Here is a 21701-nt window from a genome sequence, read left to right on the forward strand (position 1 = left end):
AATCCATAAGATGTTACCTTCATGCTCTGGAAATACAAACCAGAAGACAGAACACAATAAGCACAGTGCTGAAAAGGGGCGGGGCTACATGAGGTATACATGGCTTAGAAATATTACATAAACAAGCTTCAATGAGTCTAGTGGCCTTCTGTGTGTTTTGAATTGTGATAGTTGAAGTCGGAATAGTTTTGGCTTATTTGAACTTGTAAAAATGTAAGTGGGAATGTAATGGGATTTTGGAAAACCGTATATTCAATCAGTTATAAAAGAGATAGAACACTAAGTAAGAACAGTCTAAAGGTCTGAGTCGAGTTTGGTGGGTGTAGGTAGAAAGCTTTGGAAGATTTTGTCTCAGAATTATAATAATACATTCAAGCCAACATAAGGATACACTTTAATATTATACTTCAAAATAATAAAACATGTTAAAGAGTAACTAAACCCCTGGTCAGAGCCTGACTCCACCCACTAGCAATATTTGAAAAATGCTGAAAAAATGGGCAGACCCCAGCGGGGCCAGGGGGCGTGCACCTGAGACCCGCCGTGAGTGACAGCTGCTGTCAGACTCTAAAATAGAGCGAGACTGGAGCGACGCAAGTAACTGCCTTTGCAACAGAGCGGCCATTTGAAGTCGAGGACTTTTCTCTCTCACCTTCACCTGAAGTGGATGAGGGTGAATTGTATGTAGACACAGGGCCAAATCCATTCGAGACGCTGGCTCAAACTGCGGTCTTAACTCCCGCATCGCGACCGGCATCTGATGAGTTTTGTCATCGAGTTGATCTCAATAGCGCACGCTCTGTGGGCATGTATTCATATTGATATTCTGCCGCTATGTGAAAAAATCCAGCAAAATGCACCGGCTCGTTTGTCGACCCCAGAGGATTAACTTTATCCTAACCATAAATTGTGATTAAAATATCCATGATCACTCACATCAAGACGTCGCTGCGGTGGAGGAGTCCATGCAGGACGAGCAGTGTTTGGCACTGCGTGTGGAGAAGCCCATGTCCACCTCTATTCCGTCACTATCCTGATCACTGTACTAAACTAATATATGATATCCTGATCGTTTTCAATACTCATAAATCCAACTCCTGACTCGCTACAGTAGTTTTGACGGAACCAGATGCTTTTATACCAGGGGTTGCCAAGGGCGTGGTGAGCTCGCACCAAGGGTGTGACAGAGTCGCGTCTGAGAGTTCGCTATGTCAGCAAGTACCCCTACTGCAGGAGCTTTCCGTTTAACCTGAAGAGGGCAGCACTTAGACGTTTTTACACCATATATTTGAAAATCAAAACACTTTATACTCAATTGTCAAAAAATGTACTCGAATCAATGAACAGCATTTATGAAGCTCCATTCTTACAGATCATTAACTAAAAAAAGTTGTTTTGGTGTTTAGTTACCCTTTAATGAAGACACATCTTATATCTCTAAATCTTATAGTTTTAAGATTGAGCTCTATTGTTTTGTTTTAATACATCTATTCTTCTTCTTAGAAACGGTTCGGACTTCTGATGATGAGATAACTTATGCTGATCCAATATTCTACAAAAGAAATGTGCAAAAAGCGGTAAGATCATTTATAACTGTGTCATTGGTGTCTTGCCCTTTAAACAGGGATGGGCAACTTCGGTCCTGCAGGGCTACTATCCTGCAAAGTTTAGATCCAAACCTGATTACATTTTTTTTTTTAAATCACTCGCCTTTTTAGTAATGCTGAAGACATAGATTGGTTCAGGTGCAGGACAGCAGTACTACAGAGAAACTGCCCATCCCTGGTACAAAGCAAATTTATTTTGTTCGACCACTTACTCTTATTTTTTTCTATGCAACAAAAAATTGTTTTAAATTAATTATGTGAATTGTATAGAATATTCAGAATTGTTGTGACTTTCCATACAAGAAACCATTTGTGATTCTGGGGAACTTAAGAGGAATGGACATCAATTGTTTCACTAGTATTAAAGTAATTTTAGAAAAAAGATGAAGAGAATTGAAGTTAATTCTGTGAAAGATGCAGCAGCACAGATGGTTAACAGAAAACAGGAAGTTAACTGGGGAAGAAAAAAAAACTTTAGTGTGAAATGAGATGTCAGTAAAGCTGACAACACCATTATAAAAAACAGCAAGTAAATATGCAAACTTAAGGTCACATCAGTCCATTGCTCCATGTCATCATCACTAATAGCAAGACTATTAAAATTCACTTTACCAGTGTTTCCCTGAACGAGGAAGATTTCTAACAGCATGGACCTGGGGGCAAAAGTGTCAGATCCTGCGTTTATGCGTCTACGGTCAGCGCTGAAATCAGCTTCCCTTCTCTGGTCATCAGCCCCATGTTTTACTACAAACTTCAGCCCAGAGAAAGCTTCAGATTCTGAGATCAGCCCATGAGACAGTTCCAGTTCCCGAGTTTAGCCCTGAGATGGCTTCTGTTTCCGAGTTCAGCCTAGAAATGGCTCTACATCCCGAGATTAGCCCTGAGCCACATTACAAGATGGCCGTTACTCCCGAGTCTCTTGATCTTCACGTCACACCTGACCATCAGCCAGAGCCCCACGTCGGTCCTGCCGAGCCTGAGCTTCTTCATGTCGAGCCTGAGCTTCTTCACGCCGGTCCTGCCGAGCCTGAGCTTCTTCACGCCGGTCCTGCCGAGCCTGAGCTTCTTCATGTCGAGCTTGAGCTTCTTCATGTCGAGTCTGAGCTTCTTCATGTCGAGCCTGAGCTTCTTCATGTCGAGCCTGAGCTTCTTCACGCCGGTCCTGCCGAGCCTGAGCTTCTTCACGCCGGTCCTGCCGAGCCTGAGCTTCTTCATGTCGAGCTTGAGCTTCTTCATGTCGAGCTTGAGCTTCTTCATGTCGAGCCTGAGCTTCTTCATGTCGAGCCTGAGCTTCTTCATGTCGAGCTTGAGCTTCTTCATGCCGGTCCTGCCGAGCCTGAGTTTCTTCACGCCGGTCCTGCCGAGTCTGAGCTTCTTCATGTCGAGCCTGAGCTTCTTCATGTCGAGCTTGAGCTTCTTCATGTCGAGCTTGAGCTTCTTCATGTCGAGCCTGAGCTTCTTCATGTCGAGCTTGAGTTTCTTCACGCCGGTCCTGCCGAGTCTGAGCTTCTTCATGTCGAGCCTGAGCTTCTTCATGTCGAGCCTGAGCTTCTTCATGTCGAGCTTGAGTTTCTTCACGCCGGTCCTGCCGAGTCTGAGCTTCTTCATGTCGAGCTTGAGTTTCTTCACGCCGGTCCTGCCGAGCCTGAGCTTCTTCACGTCGAGCCTGAGCTTCTTCACGCCGGTCCTGCCGAGTCTGAGCTTCTTCATGTCGAGCTTGAGCTTCTTCACGCCGGTCCTGCCGAGTCTGAGCTTCTTCATGTCGAGCTTGAGCTTCTTCACGCCGGTCATGCCGAGCCTGAGCTTCTTCACGTCGAGCCTGAGCTTCTTCACGCCGGTCCTGCCGAGTCTGAGCTTCTTCATGTCGAGCTTGAGCTTCTTCACGCCGGTCATGCCGAGCCTGAGCTTCTTCATGTCGAGCTTGAGTTTCTTCACGCCGGTCCTGCCGAGTCTGAGCTTCTTCATGTCGAGCTTGAGTTTCTTCACGCCGGTCCTGCCGAGTCTGAGCTTCTTCATGTCGAGCTTGAGTTTCTTCACGCCGGTCCTGCCGAGCCTGAGCTTCTTCACGTCGAGCCTGAGCTTCTTCACGCCGGTCCTGCCGAGCCTGAGTTTCTTCACGCCGGTCCTGCCGAGCCTGAGCTTCTTCATGTCGAGTCGGAGCTTCTTCACGCCGGTCCTGCCGAGCCTGAGCTTCTTCATGTCGAGCTTGAGCTTCTTCACGCCGGTCCTGCCGAGCCTGAGCTTCTTCATGTCGAGCCTGAGCTTCTTCATGTCGAGCCTGAGCTTCTTCATGTCGAGTCTGAGCTTCTTCATGTCGAGCCTGAGCTTCTTCACGCCGGTCCTGTCGAGTCTGAGCTTCTTCACGCCGGTCCTGTCAAGCCTGCGCTTCACGTCAGTCTGATCTTCACATCAATTCTGCTGAGCCTGCACTTCAAGTCAGTCCTGCCGGGCCTGAGACTGTTCATGTCATGTCCGCCTCACTCAAACCCTCATCTCCAGCCAAGGTGACCATCGCCACACCCCCTATACCGGACCCTGAGCTTGTCACTAAGCACATAGTTCAGCACAAAAAAATGTTGGGGGCTATACCCCTGTGCCATGTCTGCCCTAAGGGTCCTACACTGGTCGCCTACACTGCCGGCTCCCCCCCTGGAGGCTTCCTGCTCCTCGTCAGCCTCCAAGGCTTTTTTGTGTACTTAACCAGGTATTTCTGCTTTTCCATAAGCACCACCATAATGTCACTGAGTAAATTAGCATTTTCATTTAGCCCTTCTGTTTTTTTTTCACGTTTTATTTATTTTCCATGAAAGCAAGAGCACTCATTAGATACTGTAATAATAGCCAGCCTGTTGACAAAAATAATGACAAATGCTCCAATCAGTATTTGTGTTTGTGCTTTGGAGAATGTCAAATATTTCTATTAGTCAAAATCCCCTCACCGGTTAAGATACCGACGAGTTTTTGTTCAGTGCTGACGCTGAGTTCTGAATGCTTGTAAATCCTCTCATCATACCAAACAGTGTAGACAAGATGTACAATAAATAAGAGATTTGTTGTCCAGTGTAGGCAGCCTCATTGATAATAACAGAACTTAATGAGATTGTGATGAAATGATGAGTGACTTATGTTTTAGTGATTGTAAAGTGAGCGCTCTTTGCACATTTTTTAGGCTATATGTAAACCAGAATTTGAATAAAAGTTTTTCTTGCTTCTAAGAGGACTAATGGCAACGTACACGCTTCAATGTTTCAAATTTAACATTAAAATTCCAATGACTGGCTCAGTGATAACCATAGCACAGACTATGGCAACAAAACTGTTGAACATGGAAGTATTTATTTTTAGCTGGATGTTTGTTAGTTTGATATTATTTGTTCTCCTCAATGCTTGCAGATCAAATGCCATTACTTAACATGATGATGGCCATTATTCTGATGGAGTGAGTTCAAATCAAAACTTCACATAAATCTTGAGCATTAAAATCTACAGAATGACAGTAAACATTTAATTTCATGATTAATATGAGCAGCAAACAGATGTTTTTGGTATATTTTACAGTATTGCATTCAACAAACTCAAAACACAGAAGGCCTCAGTTTCAGATCTGGAAAGGAAAGTGTTTTCATCTGTTGAGAACGTGTGTGAGAAGAATGTGTCTTTACTGGACGTTTGTGGTCAGTGTGCATCAGTGTTTGCATGTCTTGAGGCGTTGATAGTGTGAGTGTGTGTTTCTGTGAATCTGGTGGGCTTGAAGAACTTCCACAATTTTACTTCCTCTTTTTGAGAAACGGTTTTACCTCATAATAAATAATGCAAACAGCTTGAGAAAAATATATTCTCTTTGAGATCTTATTGTGTAAACGTGAAATGTTCATGTGATATGCATGCATCATATAGCCTATTATGTGTATGTGAAAGATTGATATTCAGCAGCATATGAATCTCTCTGTATGTCCATGATCTTTATACTCATATACCCTTGGCCCTGCTGTGATCCTACAGATAAGAAGTGTTAGTCTCAATGTTATTTACAGCTCAAGCAACACTTCATTATTTCTGAGAAGTTTCCACTGTTCTTATCACGCCTGGGTCCACCCAACTAATGTTGATCTGTTAATGTAAAAGAAACAATCCTTATAAAGATAAGTAGTAAAAATAAAAGCATTGCAATTGAGTCATTGTTTTAAACAGTGATGATTTTCCAGTAGCAAACTTTTTTTTTTTACATCACTAGCAGTGTAGCATGACAGACGCCAACCGCATGACTAATAATGTCATGTGACTCACTCTCTGATAGCTCTTTAGGCTATCTTAAAACTTCCTTTAACAGTCAGTGGAAAAACACACATCTATTTTACACTATTAGAGGCATCCAAAAATAATTTACTACCATTTAATAACCATCAAAGGAAAGATGACGTTTGCCTACAGAATGGCATAATTACAGTAGTATGTAACAGCAGGGCCTAACAAGGCTATGCTAACCTGCTAAACTCTGAGCCCCTGTTAGAGAGTCATGAGATACATGTGCTTACACTGTAAAACTAGCGCTCTCTAGTGTACAAAATATTAATTAACCTCTAGGAATAGCTCTACTGTTAACAGATGGGGCAAGATCAGCATATATACTATATACTATATAGTATACTATATACTTTTTTCATATTCAGGTCTACATTTTTTTAAATATGTTTTTATATTCAGGTTTAAAAAAAATTTGATCTGCAGTAAATTGTCATTAACAAATAAGTTTAACTTAATAAAGAGCTTCATCACAGACAGACAATGCATTATTTTGGTTTCAAAAGACTGTAAAGATTCACTTCATCCAGGGCTCCTGGTTCTCTATACTATGGAAGTCAATGGGATCCATCTACTGTCTAATGCATAATGCATAATTCGGGCTTAATCGCAAATCAATTCAAACCATTTTCCTAACTCGTTTGGCTAATTGATTGCAAAGAACCGATTCAAAATAGTGATTCATTTATTAATAATTGGTTCTAATTCTAAACAGCCGGCAGAAAATCCCAGACACTTTCCTCTGGTTTCAGACTTGATTTAGACTAAAATGCATGTTTGAGCTGTTTTAACAGAAGGCCACTTGCACTGATGCATCTTAATATACTTCAATGCCATTGTTTTGACTCAGGATGCACACCAGTTAATGTTTATCCAAGGCATTTTATAATAAAAGCTTCTAAAATGCCATAATTGAATTTAGCCCTAATCCTGGCTTAATCTAAGCCCTGTCTGTGAAACCGGACTAATATATGATATAATGGACCATATGCTGAAAAAAGGACTAGCCTATTAAATAATATAGGGATAAATATTAAAAACAAAAATGGTGACACTGAATATGAGTGATTTACGGTGTAGTTTAAAGTAGGTGTAACAGACAGGGCCTCCTTTATAAGTTAAAGTTCATGCATAGCATGTATCTGATTGTATCTTCTGTCTTTGTGTTTTTCAGCAGGAGGATGAGGTGGTGTATGCAAGTGTCGTCCCGAGACGCTGAAGCACTTCTTCTCAAATGATGCATTGATCACAGTCAGTACAGTGTACATGCACACAAGAAAGACGGATATGGCGACAAAACTGCAACATGCTAAAGAAGTGCTGCGTTTACATGTTTCAGGGCACATGAGATGATTTCAAGTGCATGTAAACATCGTCACTGACTGTGACTCTGAACGTTTCTATTACTTTTACTTAAAATACTTTTATTTGTGTTGTGTGGGCAGAATTTTCTGGTAGAAAATCGTACAAAAGTCGTACAGAGTCAAATAGTGTTCGAGAAAACAAGATTTGTCTATTTATCACACATTAATACTGCCAAAAAAAAAACATTTACAAACTTTACATAAGTGAAAATTACATAGTATTTATCAACATATATCATAAAATTCTAGCCTAAACCATTTTAAAGCAAAATTAATTACCGGCGTGTGGGAAATGTGCAATATCCCGATCTCACAGAGAAAAAAACAACTATTTTACAAGGTGGCGATTTTGTATAAATAATATGAATCATACAAAAATGTAGATATCCATCGCTGGGGTGAAGTAAACAAACAGATAGGACTAATGAGATTGAATTAACCATCAATGCACAAAACGTAAATAGATATTGTGTTCGCTATAATATTTTTTTTTTTAAATCTTGACCTGCCTTACCTTGCCTAACAAGCACAAATAATGCTAAAGTTGAATAAGATATTTCTTTTATTTGTTTATAGGCTAAATAAGGGTGTCTAGACTGAGGGATAGACATGCGTGAGGTTTTAGAAAGACAAGGGCTTCTAGTACAAAACCACAGAAAAGCAGGCAAGCAGCTCAACAAAACACAATAGAAAACCCGACCTGGCTTAAATCAAATTTATGGGCTCACTTAACTTATCATTCGGCCCAAATGCAAATATTTGCAATATAACGTTCAGTTGCTAAACTATTATTTATTGTAAATATAAATGCTTTATGTACACATGGCTTTGTACTAACGTTTGGACTTGATATTAATTGCATAATTTAGGACTAAGTAGCTTTGCAATAATTCGCAGCACAATTTAGATGATAAAAACTAATATTCAATAAAATAATGGTTTTTAAAAAATGTTTTTGAATAATTTTAGCTTCATTTGATTTCTGGGATCCTGCTTGTTAATGCATACTGGTTTAGTTTTAGTATAGTTTTATTGATTTATATAGCACATTTAATAACAACCAAAGTGCTGGTCGAAAGGTCAAACAAGAAAGCGGAGCGTTTAGCACAAAAGCTGAGCATTAGCATTTAGCTAAACTTTACACCATGTGGTTGTGATGTAAAAGCTTAAAAGGAACGGCTCAGAAATTTGTTCACAAGTATTTATTCTTAGCTGGATGTTTTTTTTAGTTTTGTATGTTAGTTTTATATTCTTTATTATTCTCAATGCTTGCAGATCAAATGTCATTATTTAACATGATGATGACCATTATTCTGATGGTTTGAGTTCAAATCAAAACTTCACATAAATATTGAGGATTAAAATCTGCAGAATGACTTATTACACATTTAATATCATGATAAATATGAGCAGCAAACAGATGTTTTTGGTGTATTTTACAGTATTGCATTCAAACCACTGAAGGCCTCAGTTTCAGATCTGGTTCAAAGGGGTTTCATCTGTATGGACGTTTGTGGTTTATGCTCATCAGTGTTTGCATGTCTTGAGGCGTTGATAGTGTGAGTGTCCGTTTCTGTGAATCTGGTGGGCTTGAAGAACTTCCACAATTTAACTTCCTCTTTTTGAGAAACGGTTTTACCTCAAAATAAATAATACAAAATGTTTGAGAAAAATATAGTTTCTGCGAGATCTTACTTTGTGAAAAATTAAAATGTATCATATAGCCTACTGTGTATGTGAAAGATTGATATTCATTAGCATATGAATCTCTCTGTATGTCCATGATCTTATACTCATATACCCTTGGCCCTGCTGTGATCCTACAGATAAGAAGTGTTAGTCTCAGCAAGTTATTTACAGCTCAAGCAACACTTCATTATTTCTGAGAAGTTTCCACTGTTCTCATCACGCCTGGGTCCACCCATATTTTCAGTGAAGAACATATCATGTTTGCCCTATTTGGACAGGATTAGTTTTACTAGGGTAGATGGAGGAATGTACTTTTACCACAGGACGTCTGTAATAATAATGGCCATCAATCCACATGGGATTAGAGATCTCAGTAAAACAGAAGTGGGAGAGATAACTCAATTTACGCACCGCCCTCACTCCTGTCGTCATGTGTGTATATGTTGCTTCCTGATATCATGTGCACAAACACCAATAACCTATAGCCAACCTATAACAGTTATACAGATATGACAGTTAGGTTCGGTTAAATGATATATTAATTAAATTCTGCTTGGATTATGTTGGTAATAGGCACTTACTTAAAGATAAAATAAGTTTTGTGCTTGTAAAAAGTGCTTTCAGTCCTCTTTTTGATGTGAATGGTGTGTGTAAAACACTTGAATTTTGGCACAAACTATTCCCAGGGTCTAGAACGCACCCAATGATCACTGAGACGGCACATTTGGAGGACGGGACTACAATCACTGAGAAAAGCCCTGGTGATAACTTTACTCCACCCTCCATGTTAAACTAGTCCCGCCCGAATATGGCTTTACACAATTACATACTGTATACAAATAAGTAGAAAATAATAAATAAAAAAAATGCAAGTGCAGTGCATTATTTTTGTTTAAAGTTGTGTATCATCAGTAAGTGATTTATTTTGTTTTATCCATTTTGGGGAGTTACGAACTAAAAGCAATAACATTTTCCAATAGTTTTAAAAACTTTCTTTTACAACCACTAGCAGTGTAGCATGACAAACGCCAAACCGCCTGAATCATGTCATGTGACTGATCACTCTATATTAAAACTTCTTTAGCAGACAAAAAACAATCATCTATTTCACACTATTAAAAGCCTCCAAAAACGCTTTTTGGCTGCATGAAAGATTGTATATTAGTATCTAACAGCAGGGCCTAACAAGGCTATGCTAACCAGCTAAACTCTGAGCCTCTGTTATGAGTCATGACACATGTGCTTACACTGTAAAACTAGCGCTCTCTAGTGTGCAAAATATAAATTAACCTCTACAAGAATAACCAGACAGTTGATGGGAAAATAAATACTATGAATGGATGTCAATGGGGACCAGGAAAGGTTTGGTTGCCCATTATTCTTCAAAATATGATATTTTGTGTTCAGCAGATGAGAGAAATTTGGAACAACTTGAGGGCGAGTAAATGAGGATAAAATTTACATTTTTGGGTGAACTATACCTTTAATGAATCATTCAGTGTGACTCGCGAATCGATTCAAACCATTCGGCTAACCCGTTTAGCCTATTTATTGAAAAGAACCGACTCAAAAGAACGATTCATTCTTTTGAATCGTGTTGGTTGTAATTCTAAACAGCAGACAGAAAATACAGGACACATTTATGTCACCTGAAATAAGGAATGGCCCATAAAATAATGTTAATATTTTATTTATTTATTTTAAAATTGCGACAGAGAAAATTATGTGATTTGCAGTAGCCAGTTTTGCAGATATGTAACAGACTTTATGTAACGCTTTCATAAAATATGAATAGCCTATAACTAATGTATTGTATGCTACCTACCGGTTCATTACTTACAATGATATGCCCAAAGATTTACGTAAGAACCGTTACAAGCGATTTTCGCAAATTCGAGCTTCACGACGGCAATTCAATCGGCAATTTAAACAACAAAAATGTTTAAGCAGAAACGGAACTGTCTCGGTAAAATGAAAGTTCAATCCCAAATGTCTCAAAAAGACTGTTAAATCTCACCTTGAGGGATCCTGATGGCGTCAGTCAGACTGCACACTTCTGAGGGACCGATGAAGATCTGCATTCTGCACTTTCTCCAGCTTCTCAATAACGTTAGTCCCCTGTCAAGGTGGTCTGAGGTTGTTGAGACTTCCTATGTGGTCGATACGGTGTTCCGTGAGTGGTTGTTGTGGGTTAAAGAGTCCAATAAACGATGATATTGCTCGGGTCTCTCATTCATTCCAAGTCTGTGGGAATTGTCCATGTGTTTTTAGTAACGTTAGGCTAAATGCGATCACTCTGTAGGCTACTGTTAATTTGCCCAAATCACAAAGTGATACTTTCCACCTTCTGCTAAGAAACGTGCAATATAATGTTATTAATTAAATGAATCACCAATTTTAAATCGTATTTACAACTCGTGCGGATGTCCGTAACTTTTGTTGCAGAGATGCGAGTGACGTCACGCAAACATGGCGGCGGCACGCTGACTAGCTCACATGATAAACATTCACTTTTTTAAAATAAATGAAATTGGTCGACAATGACACTGCATTATATTAAAACCTCTCAATTAACGTTTTCAGAATCTGGTGTGTGAAACACGAATGGATCCTTTCTGAACGGTGGGCAACACAACAGCAGGATTCGGTTGCTAGGATAATTTTGTGTTTAACAACAACGAACAACTGCAAATCTTCTCTCCTTTTCTTTTCTTTTTTTTTTTTTTTTTTTTGGTGTTGGTTTAAAGTTATCCTATGACTTAATTTGTTTATCAGCTAACAAGAAAGACACTAATGGCTCTGTTATTAAAAAAATAAATATTTTCAAAGTTACCTCACGATTTCCTGATGATATCATGTTTTTATTTATTTTATTATTATTCAGTTTCGTGTTATTTGTTTTTATTCACGTAGCTGTAAGTTTAATTTGTATTGTTTTAAATTTTTTTATGAATTATTATTTTTTATCCTTCTCCTGTACTTTTCTGCCTTGCATTACCTTTTGTTTCTTATTCATTTTTTTTTTTGTGTGTGTGTGTGATGTATCCCTGTGATTGTTCAATAAAAAAATAAAAACTGCATATCAAATCCATGTTATCCTGTAGGCCTACGTCATCGGGAAATGGATCGCTTTTTTGTCGGTAAAGCGAAATTTTTAATATAATTATTATTATTTATTTTATTGAACACCAAGAACAGAACAAAAACAGAATATACATTACAATCAATGGCATTGGTAAATAGCCTACAGGTAAATAAGTATTAAGCAAGGCACATATATCAGTTAACGTAAAAAATAAATTAATTAAATTAAGTAAAAAAAAGAAATAAATTCTGTAAAGCGAAAGTATCAAAGCTGGAACCCAAACACAGACGCAGAAAATAAACTATAACTAGGGCATAATCATATTCTCACAGATTAAACAATGCATGTGATGTGCTATAACAGGGAAGATTGAAGTAGATAAAGATATTAAAGTAGGCTACACCACCTTTTAAAAATAAATTAGCATAAAAAAACAAATAATGTACCATGGTATAATCATATAAACTCTTCTGTACATGGTTCATAAATTTTCTGTCTGATAAAACATTACCATACTTTTACACAGGTAATGATGACTATAAATTATAGTCTATAATAACAGTGTTTGCATTTCCAAACTGCACTACGGACAAACAGTCCTTGTTTGAAATGGCTTGACATGAAAATTGAGTTGGAAAAGCTTTAAATATGTGTAAAAATGTTCGAATAAATTGAAGAGACAAACATTTAGTGCCTGACTTATACTGCACTAGTGTCATCTAGTGTTCTTAACCTGAAATTCACCTTTCCATGATGATTAATGTTGAATGTAGAGACTGATTCACAAAAGGTAAAAAAGAAATGAACAGGATTGATGATACAGTTAGGCCTACACAAAATACTATAAACATAATACTTCTATACTAACAATTGATTTTTTCTGATATTTACATCTTTCTACTCTGATCGTCAGTGGTATGATATTGATTACCTGATAAATAGTAAATGTGTCTCTAGAGAGCAAGAGTTGAATCTAGCGGGGCGTTGGAGATCGTTCTGTTAGTCAGAAGTCCAGATCCATTACATCATATTACTGAAGCTCTCAGCCGATTCTGCTGGTCTCAGTTTTACAGACTGAACAAACCAGACAATTGCAACACAAATACAGTTTTGGTTAATTTATTATTTTATTTAGTGAAGTGAAGCAAAGGTTTTGCATTAAGCTTAAAGCAGCAATACAAAAAATCCAAAGCTGAAACTTCTCTAATAAAATCATATTTAAAAAATAAAAAAGTATCAATCAAATAAAAAAATAAAATCGATAAGCTCACACCCCAATGATAATCACCCGTAACAAATTATTAAAATTTACATTCACAAGTGTTGTTTAGCATACAAATAAAGCACAGCTTATATTATAATGTTGTGGAGATTATTCCTGCAATAAAAGCGTCACATCGAATTTCGTACACAGTGCAAAACTGTCAGTGTTACACAAACACACGTTTCTAGAAACTGTTAAAAACAAAGTGTCACATGTCATTCCTATATAGTCCATAAATGACATTTCTGATCAGATATTTGGTCTAATAATTGCAGAAATAGTAAGTGCTTTATCCAGTATGCATTAAATGGGGATGAACTGTGAGATTATGATCAGATGTGGAGATCAGATGATTTCAGAGAAATATGGCTAATTTTGAATAATGAAAATGTCACATCCTGAAGCTGTCGGGAGTCTTTCTTTATCAAAGGCCGTTCCTCCGGTGTATTTCTTCTGTGTTTAGTGGAATCTGACAAAAACAAGATATAAAGAGACACACATACAATCGAGTCACAATAAAAAGACATAAAACACAAAATAGCAGTGTTTTGGATGGTGTGTCACACAAAAGTGTTTGTTCATAACAGTGAAGAATCCACTGAAATGGGAAGATCAGTGGATTTATTAGACATAAATACCATATCAATTTAATATTACTTATGTTAAGAACACTTTCTAAATTTTTTTAGGAAACAGATTTTGATCTTCATGATCAAATCATTTCATTTAAATGATTTAAAACAATTTAAAATGAGCAGATGATTTAAAATAAATCAGATCTCTTCAAATGAAGGCCGTTTATGAAAACTTCACCGATCATGAGGATTGAGATTTATATATATGATAAAAGATTGTCACTCAAGACACTCTCATGTTCATAATAAGCTCATTACAGTAAAACATATGTATATAACACGCAATCCATCAAAACAATACACACACATTACTAAAATTAGAATAAAATGTGAAAAATGATAAGTGAATTTATTAAATGAAATATTTGAGTTACTTACCAGCCACAGTCAACATCTGTCACAGAAGCTCATACTGTAGAAACAGAGAAATATGCAACAAATTATAACAAACAATAAAAAAAACACTAAAAAAAAAATAAAATAAAATAAAAAAATAATAAAAAATTTTAAAATAAAAAAAATCTCCAGATCTTCCTCCTGGTTTCTGTTCTGTCATTATCACCCTCAAATTTAATAGTTGAGGATTAACCTAACAACCTGATCAAACACATACAATCACAAACCTACAAAAAGGTTTAAACTAGGGCTGAAACGATTCTTCGGGTTACTCAATTAACTCGATTACAAAAATTCCTCGAGGCAAAAAAATCTGCCTCGAAGCCTCATTAAATTCCTATGACGTGCGGCGCACAATACGCTAGGGGTGTAACGGTACACAAAAATCACGGTTCGGTACGTACCTCGGTTTTAAAGTCACGGTTCGGTACGTTTTCGATACAGCAGAAAGAAAGAAATAGAAATGCCAGAAAAATTTCCTATTTGCTTAAAGAAAAGTTATTTTAAATAAGTTTGAGTTTTCCTACATCTTGAAACTTTCATTTTTATAAATGGGAGTCATCTTTGAAGGATGAACAAATCATGTTTTGACCACATTAAAAATAACATTTAAATGTATATTTATTTATATTATTTGAGTTTTGAAGCGCTGTAAATAGATGTGTGAAGTACTTGAAAGTATTTCACTATTCCAGCCAAACTGGTTCCAGTTAGTGTTACTATTAAATCCATGGTGAATGTTGCTGGTCTGTGGACGTAAAGTATTACTAGTTCATTCACAGCACAATGTTTCTCCTGGTTTCCATGACAGCGCTGTTTGATCTAATAGAGATCTACGGTTAATAACGGAGAAATGTGAATGCTTCTCACTAGATCACGCAGCGATGTTATTACTTCAGTGGCGCTGTGTACATTATTTGTTTTGGTTGTTTAAAAACACACAAACAAATGATCCGATTAATCGATCGATTAAGTGCTAGATTAATCCATTCCAAAACAAATCGATAGCTGCAGCCCTAGTTTCCAGCACAGTATTGATCTCATATCAGCTGTAATACTTACACATTTGTCCCTTTCTCCAGTAGTAATAGCCACCACCACCACCAGCTGCAGCCACCGCCACAATGACAGCAACAACAATCCCTGCTATCGCACCGGGAGACAGACCTCCTGATCCTGAAACTGGTTTTGAAACCACTGAAGAGAGACAGACATTAAAGGGTTAGTTCACCCAAAAATGAAAATTAAGTCATTAATTACTCACCCCCATGCTGTACCAACCCCGTAAGACCTTTATTCATCTTCAGAACACAAATGAAGATATTTTTGATTAAATTTGAGAGCTGGATCACTACCACAAGAGATTTCCACGACGTTGTATCAAGTATGGAAACACATTGATATGGAGTCATAAACATCCACAAAGGGGCTCATAAGCCTGTAAAAGGTCTTATTTTATTTTATATTATTTTTAAAAAAAAATCTGTTTGTGAGTCTGATTATTTGGAAATATGCTTTTCCAATCAGCGATTGCATTAAATATTTAAGGGTCTGTTTGTCAGTTTTCTTGTCAGATAATGACAAATATTTTATTTACAAATATCAATTTTTAAACTGAAATTCTTTTGTATAAATGAAAGTTTACCAGTAACATTTTACATCTGTAACAAAACATTGTGGAGAATTTAAATTATTTATAGGGTGTTAATTATGTATAAAAAACTGAGACACTCACCAGTGACATTGAATATCTTCTTTGAGGACCCTGTGGGAAGGCTGATCTGTAGTTTATATTCTCCAGAGTCTGTGGTTCTGATGTTTGTGATCGTGAGATCTCCAGTCTGTCTGTCCAGCTGCATTCCGTCTCTGAACGCCACATCAGTACTGATGGAGCCATCACTGATTTCAGCAATGCGCTTTACATTTAACCTCCATTCTATCACATCATCTCTCTGTATTTCAGTAACACCAGTCTGTAAAGTGACAGAATCTCCCTCAGTGGCTGACACTCTCTCTACATCAGCGAACACACCTGGAGAACAAATAAAAACAGTCAGTCAGAAATTAAACTTATAGAAGTCAGAAGTCTTCAAACTGATCAGTGTTAATACATCTCACATGATTTGCTGCAGTCTGCATTAGGTCTGAGTCTACACTGTTCTGTGTATGCCAATAATGTATGAGCGCGCGTGCACACACACACAAGCAGTCACATAAGCAAAATAAATATATAAAAGTCATATGAAACATTTAGTATGTGCCTAGAAACAACAACAAATACATATTTGAAAAGAGCGCTTATTTCCGGTGTGTAGAAAGCGAAAGTGCTGCAGTTGTTAAATAAAACCACTTACAGGTCGCACATAATAAGAAGAGAACATGTATAAGTGCGCTCTTCATGTTGATGTAGAGATGAGTGTTGGATAGTAGATGATCCGTAGATTTATTAAAGTTATTTTCTGCGGGTGTTTCTGAGCCGCGCCCGTCTTCTTCTTCTTCTCGTAGTTAATCTTCTTCTTCTTCTTCGTTTGATGTTTTATGGCGGTTGGCAAACCAACTTTCGGTGCATTACCGCCAACAACTGGACTGGAGTGTGAAGCACTCTCTTAGTTAATGGTGGCTTGCAAACAACTTAAAGTGTATACCGCCACCTACTGCACTACGGGCTCTATGCACAGCTGCATTTCTTCCTGAACTTCAGCCAGCTCCTTGTTTCCTGTCTGCCATTATTGGACAATTTGATTAATCAAACCTGAATTAATCAATGTATCCAATAATGTCAGACAGGAAACAAGGAGCTGGCTGAAGTTCAGGAAGAACTGGAGCTGTGCATAGAGCGAGATATATCTTTTTTTATTTTTATTTTTTTTATTTTTATTAATATAGGGCGGCAGTGGCTCAGTGGTTCATGTGGGTTGTCTACAAACCGAAGGGTTGGTGGTTCAATCCTCGGTTCCACCTGACCAAGTGTCGAGGTGTCCATGAGCAAGACACCTAACCCCAGCTGCTCCCGACGAGCTGGCTGGCGCCTTGCATGGCTGACACCGCCGTCGGTGTATGAATGTGTGCGTGAATGGGTGAATGTGAGGCAATATGTAAAGCGCTTTGGTGGCCATTAGGTCTATGAAAGCGCTATATAAATGCAGTCCATTTACCATTTACCATTTAATGCCAAGGTATCAACAATACAAGTAGATTACACCAATGTACAAACTGCACACAGGAAAAATAATGACAGCAATTCAGCACATATGCATATAGCCTGTATGTATACTCATCATACTATATATAAAAAAAAATTAAAAAAAAAAAAAAGCAGAACAGAATGCACTAATAAAATAAATTAAAAAGTTCAAACAAGTTTATAAGAGCTAAGATTCTTGGACGATGAAATGCTTTGGATGTATTGCTGAACCTCTCTTTTAAAAACAATGAATAAGGGATTCTGCTGCGTAAATTTACTATGGTGAATGTGAAATTTTGCAAGGAATAACAATAAATTAATAATAAAATACTCATTAAATTTAGCTTTTTGTATATTAAAGAAGCCAAACAGTACATCCTTGAGAGCAAGGAAAACCCGGAAGCACATTGCGTTTAATAAGATTAGAAAAATCAACCCAAAATAACTGTGTGAGGACAATCCCAGAACATATGGAGAGCAGTCTCATCAGGTGCACCACAAAAAGAACAACTTGTGTCTGTGTAAGGTATCGATGCTGGGGTATTCTGTTGGAGAATTTTTTTTTTCATTCTTTTTTTCAAAACACACTGTGGCAATGAGAGTGATTAAAAAAACATGTTATATTTCACATTTATACTACATGCCCAAGTATGATAATGAGAAAGCAATGCGGGATCAGCATTTTTTTTTTTTTACTTGAGTTCACGCGCGTGCGAAATGCCATTTGAAATGAGACATCCTTAAAGGGGCAGCACTCTACAGTGGGGAATGCAGTTCATGAACAGGATGACACCGTGGAGAAGATGACCTCTAGTGGATACCAGGGGTACACCAACCAGTGACACTTATTGCTTGTGAAAAGGCTTGCTTGTTTTTTTTGTTTTTTTCTAAATTTATTTTTTTTACATTTTGCACCCATGTAGTGCATGTTCTGAAATTATAATAAACATTGCCCTGATACATACAGTGTTATTAAGGGGTTTTTTTTGTTTTTTTTGTCAGAGAAGCTACTTTTTTTTTTGTTCCGTTCCCTCCCATTTTGATTCGCAGGATCCACCCGCCCTCTGCGCACCGGGACTTCCCACTTTAAAAATTAAGCACTGCTCAACATTTTTACAACGCTGTCATTAAGTTGAAGTTATCACATTATAAAGTACAGTCAACAGTCCTCACTCCAGCCATGCTCACTCGCTCTGTTTGGTTTCATTACAGTGTGCTCCTTAGCACTGGGAGCGCCCTCTGCTGTCCCTAAGGTGCCTCTGCGCACCATTTCAAACCCAGCCTCCAGAATTTGGGCCACGCCTCCTTATTTGCATACACTCATCAATCCACAAATGCCAATTCTAAATACCAAATGCCCAATCCTAAATACAAAATGCCCAGTCCTAAATACAAAATTAATTTTCAACTTAGATTTTAGTTTTCGATTTAGGCTTAGTTTCAAATTTATACTTTTAGTTTTCGTTTAAGACTTTTAATTTTAGACTTTTAGTTATCAATCTGACCCAATAATCCCTAGGATCATAAAAAGAAAAACTAAACATCCTAAAGTCATGAACATGAACATGGACATGCTGTGCCATTTTTTTCTCAGGGCACAAGGTCAAAATGTTGTACCATTTCAAAATGTAAAATGTAGCTTCCAGAAGGGCAACAGATTCATTGTATATTTACGGCAAAATGCAAACTCTGAATCACAACAAATTCGATTGTTGAATCAGCAATCATGTGCACTTAAAGATGTATTCAGTCTAGTCATTTATTCCAGTGCAAGATTATTTTTGCTTTCTCAATACAGCATCAGCACAAGGCACAGCCCAATGAAAAAACACGTCACTGTTGTGTAACTGAACTAGTGTCAACACACTTCACGCATACTCACTCAGTCGAGACACAGAGGCAGAAGTAGACTTTACTACAGTTTACTAACAGCTAAACACCAGAGCTGAAAGAAGAAAATGGTTAAAGAGAAAATAATTGTTTTTTTCTGTCTGTGCTTTTGTCATCTGGTTGGTGAGTCACAAACGTTTGTTTATGCACTGGTAGTTAAGATCAATCTATTAAAATCAGATTAGAAGTGATCTTGCTTTTATACCCATATACTGTATTACTATGAAATGTAGTCGGGATTCATGTTTGTGTTTCTCATCAGATGTAGTGCCTAAGTCTCATCAACATTATTCATTTATTATCAACTAAATTTGCGTCGTTCTCCTGTTAAATTAGTATGTGAAACAGAACAGCTGCTTTCAGTCAGTTATCCTCATTTTAAGATACAAAGTGTTTACATTGTCCAGTAAGATGTTATTTTTGTGGAGTCGTAATGAGTTCCACCATCATTAAAAAAATTAATATGTCCACTGTCCTATTTACTAGCTCTTAACTTTAAAGCATAACTTAAAATGTAAAATATATGAAGATGAATTCAGATATCTGTAATTTTACACCCGTACATTATTTTCCACACCACTGTTTATATCTTTTATTGTTTTTATCTTTCTACCTTTTCAAAGTTTGCATTTATTTCAAAACTACTTCAAACTTCAGTTAAATCATTATTAAACCTAATGTTAATATGTGTGTCTGAGAGACTGTGTCTGTGTGTTCTTCAGGAGTGTTTGCTGATGAACTGAAGTCAGTGTCAGTGATGGAGGGACATTCAGTCTCTCTAAACTCTAGTCTCACTGAAATACAGAAAGATGAAAAGATAATGTGGAGATTTGGACCTAACAGGAGTCTTATTGCTAGAACTGATGGAGTGAACAATATGATCCCTGAGGGTCTTGATGAGAGATTCAGACACAGACTGCAGCTGGACAATAAGACTGGATCTCTGACCATCATGAACATCAGAACTGATCATACTGGAGTTTATGAAGTTGAGATCAGCGGCAGCAGCTCATCGTCTACACACAGATTCAATGTTACTGTCTATGGTGAGTAGAGAAACACAGCTCTATTATTATATATTACAGATTCTGCATATTTATGGACATAATTCTTCTTTATTCTGCAACATAAAAATATGAGTTAAAGGTACAATATGCAGGATTTTTGGAGTAAAATATCCAAAAACCACCAGGCCAATGTTATATATTTTGTTTAGTTGATTAGTTACAATATCCCAAATGTTTCCAACTATTTATAAATCGAGATAAATGATGATTTTAACCAAGGAAACGGGGCGTGTGAGCAGGAGTGCGGTGTCGCCACTCAATAGCGTTATATATCCGCGTTAGCCTCAGTTTCCGCTCGTGCTGCCACAGTAATCATGGCAACAGACGTGGACAACTGGGTTATGCTGGTTATGCCTCGCAGGACGCTCACGCTGTTTTGTTCAAACATTATGGACCATGGTAAGCAGACATTGAGACAAAAAGAGGACTAAAACGAAGATCAACATCTTTAGAGATGCGTGAGCTACACGCCCGCGACTAACTTCGACTCGACAGAGACGCGAGTGTTGCACGTACTTTATTAGACAGGTGAGCAAATGTACATAAAACTAATCAATGTTATATAGTTCAACATGATGAAAAGTTAGAATATGATCTGTAATGTTAATCTAGCTTAGTCTCATACAGCCAACAAACAACCTAACTAACAACATTCAACACACTCAAATGCCGTTTAGTGTGATAGTGTAACCGTTAGAGCAAGTGAAGCAGCGCTGCGTTACCTCAAGTTTAATTCCTCTAATAAACTGACCTGTGTGAGTAATTCAGCACTTGCGTGTAGTTCGGTAGAATGAACTCGCGTTGCGTGTGGCGCTGGTATACGTCTAGCAATCGCTCCCTGCTTCACACCACAGTCATGTTAAAAACATCAATGTATTCACTCATCCATAAAAGAGCTTGAAGACAAGATCCATAATTCTGCTTAATGCTTTGCGTCATCAATATACGCCTTTGTTCTCATAAGAGGTTAGCGAGTAGCACCTGGTGGAGAAAAATCCTGCATATTGTACCTTTAATAGTGATTTTTTTCAACCTCTTTGACACATGTCTCTATGACACTGTAGTTCAATAAGATATGCCTCTAAATTCTGGTAGTGTCATGACTTATTATTCACAAAATTCCTCTTACTTTTTTCATTCTGTCATGATTTTTCACATCAAACTGGTAAATCAATATGTTACGCAAGCAAGACAAGAAGTGCTGATTTTTCTGACCAG

At 37.6% G+C, this 21701-nt stretch overlaps 2 protein-coding genes across 2 annotated transcripts in view; one reads left to right on the forward strand and one right to left on the reverse strand.

The window, feature by feature from the left end:
• LOC120486576 (cell adhesion molecule CEACAM5-like) overlaps nucleotides 1-21701 on the forward strand; it is a 96033-nt gene that overhangs the window by 19684 nt on the left and 54648 nt on the right. The window contains exon 3 of the mRNA XM_089120785.1: nucleotides 20139-20462. Within this exon, the coding sequence (XP_088976911.1) occupies nucleotides 20139-20462 (324 nt within the window). The remainder of the gene's footprint in view (nucleotides 1-20138; nucleotides 20463-21701) is intronic.
• On the reverse strand, nucleotides 13156-16872 carry LOC148995707 (uncharacterized). Its single transcript, XM_089121685.1, has 5 exons — nucleotides 16697-16872; nucleotides 16078-16374; nucleotides 15405-15539; nucleotides 14325-14358; nucleotides 13156-13780 (listed from the first exon to the last, which is right to left on the reverse strand). The coding sequence occupies exons 1-4, from the start codon at nucleotides 16740-16742 to the stop codon at nucleotides 14354-14356; spliced, it is 483 nt and encodes a 160-aa protein (XP_088977811.1). The 5' UTR covers nucleotides 16743-16872; the 3' UTR covers nucleotides 13156-13780; nucleotides 14325-14353.

This window comes from Pimephales promelas, chromosome 2 (genome assembly GCF_988280905.1).
Source record: "Pimephales promelas chromosome 2, fPimPro1.hap1.1, whole genome shotgun sequence".
Lineage (NCBI taxonomy): Eukaryota > Metazoa > Chordata > Actinopteri > Cypriniformes > Leuciscidae > Pimephales > Pimephales promelas.

Excerpts from the sequence above, each read along its gene's own strand:
- LOC148995707 (XM_089121685.1), bottom strand. The coding sequence starts at position 16,742 with ATGAAGAGCGCACTTATACATGTTCTCTTCTTATTATGTGCGACCT. Across the intron at positions 16,375-16,696 it reads CTTCTTATTATGTGCGACCT|GTGTGTTCGCTGATGTAGAG; the intron begins GTAAGTGGTTTT and ends TTTGTTCTCCAG. Across the intron at positions 15,540-16,077 it reads GAAGATATTCAATGTCACTG|TGGTTTCAAAACCAGTTTCA; the intron begins GTGAGTGTCTCA and ends GTCTCTCTTCAG.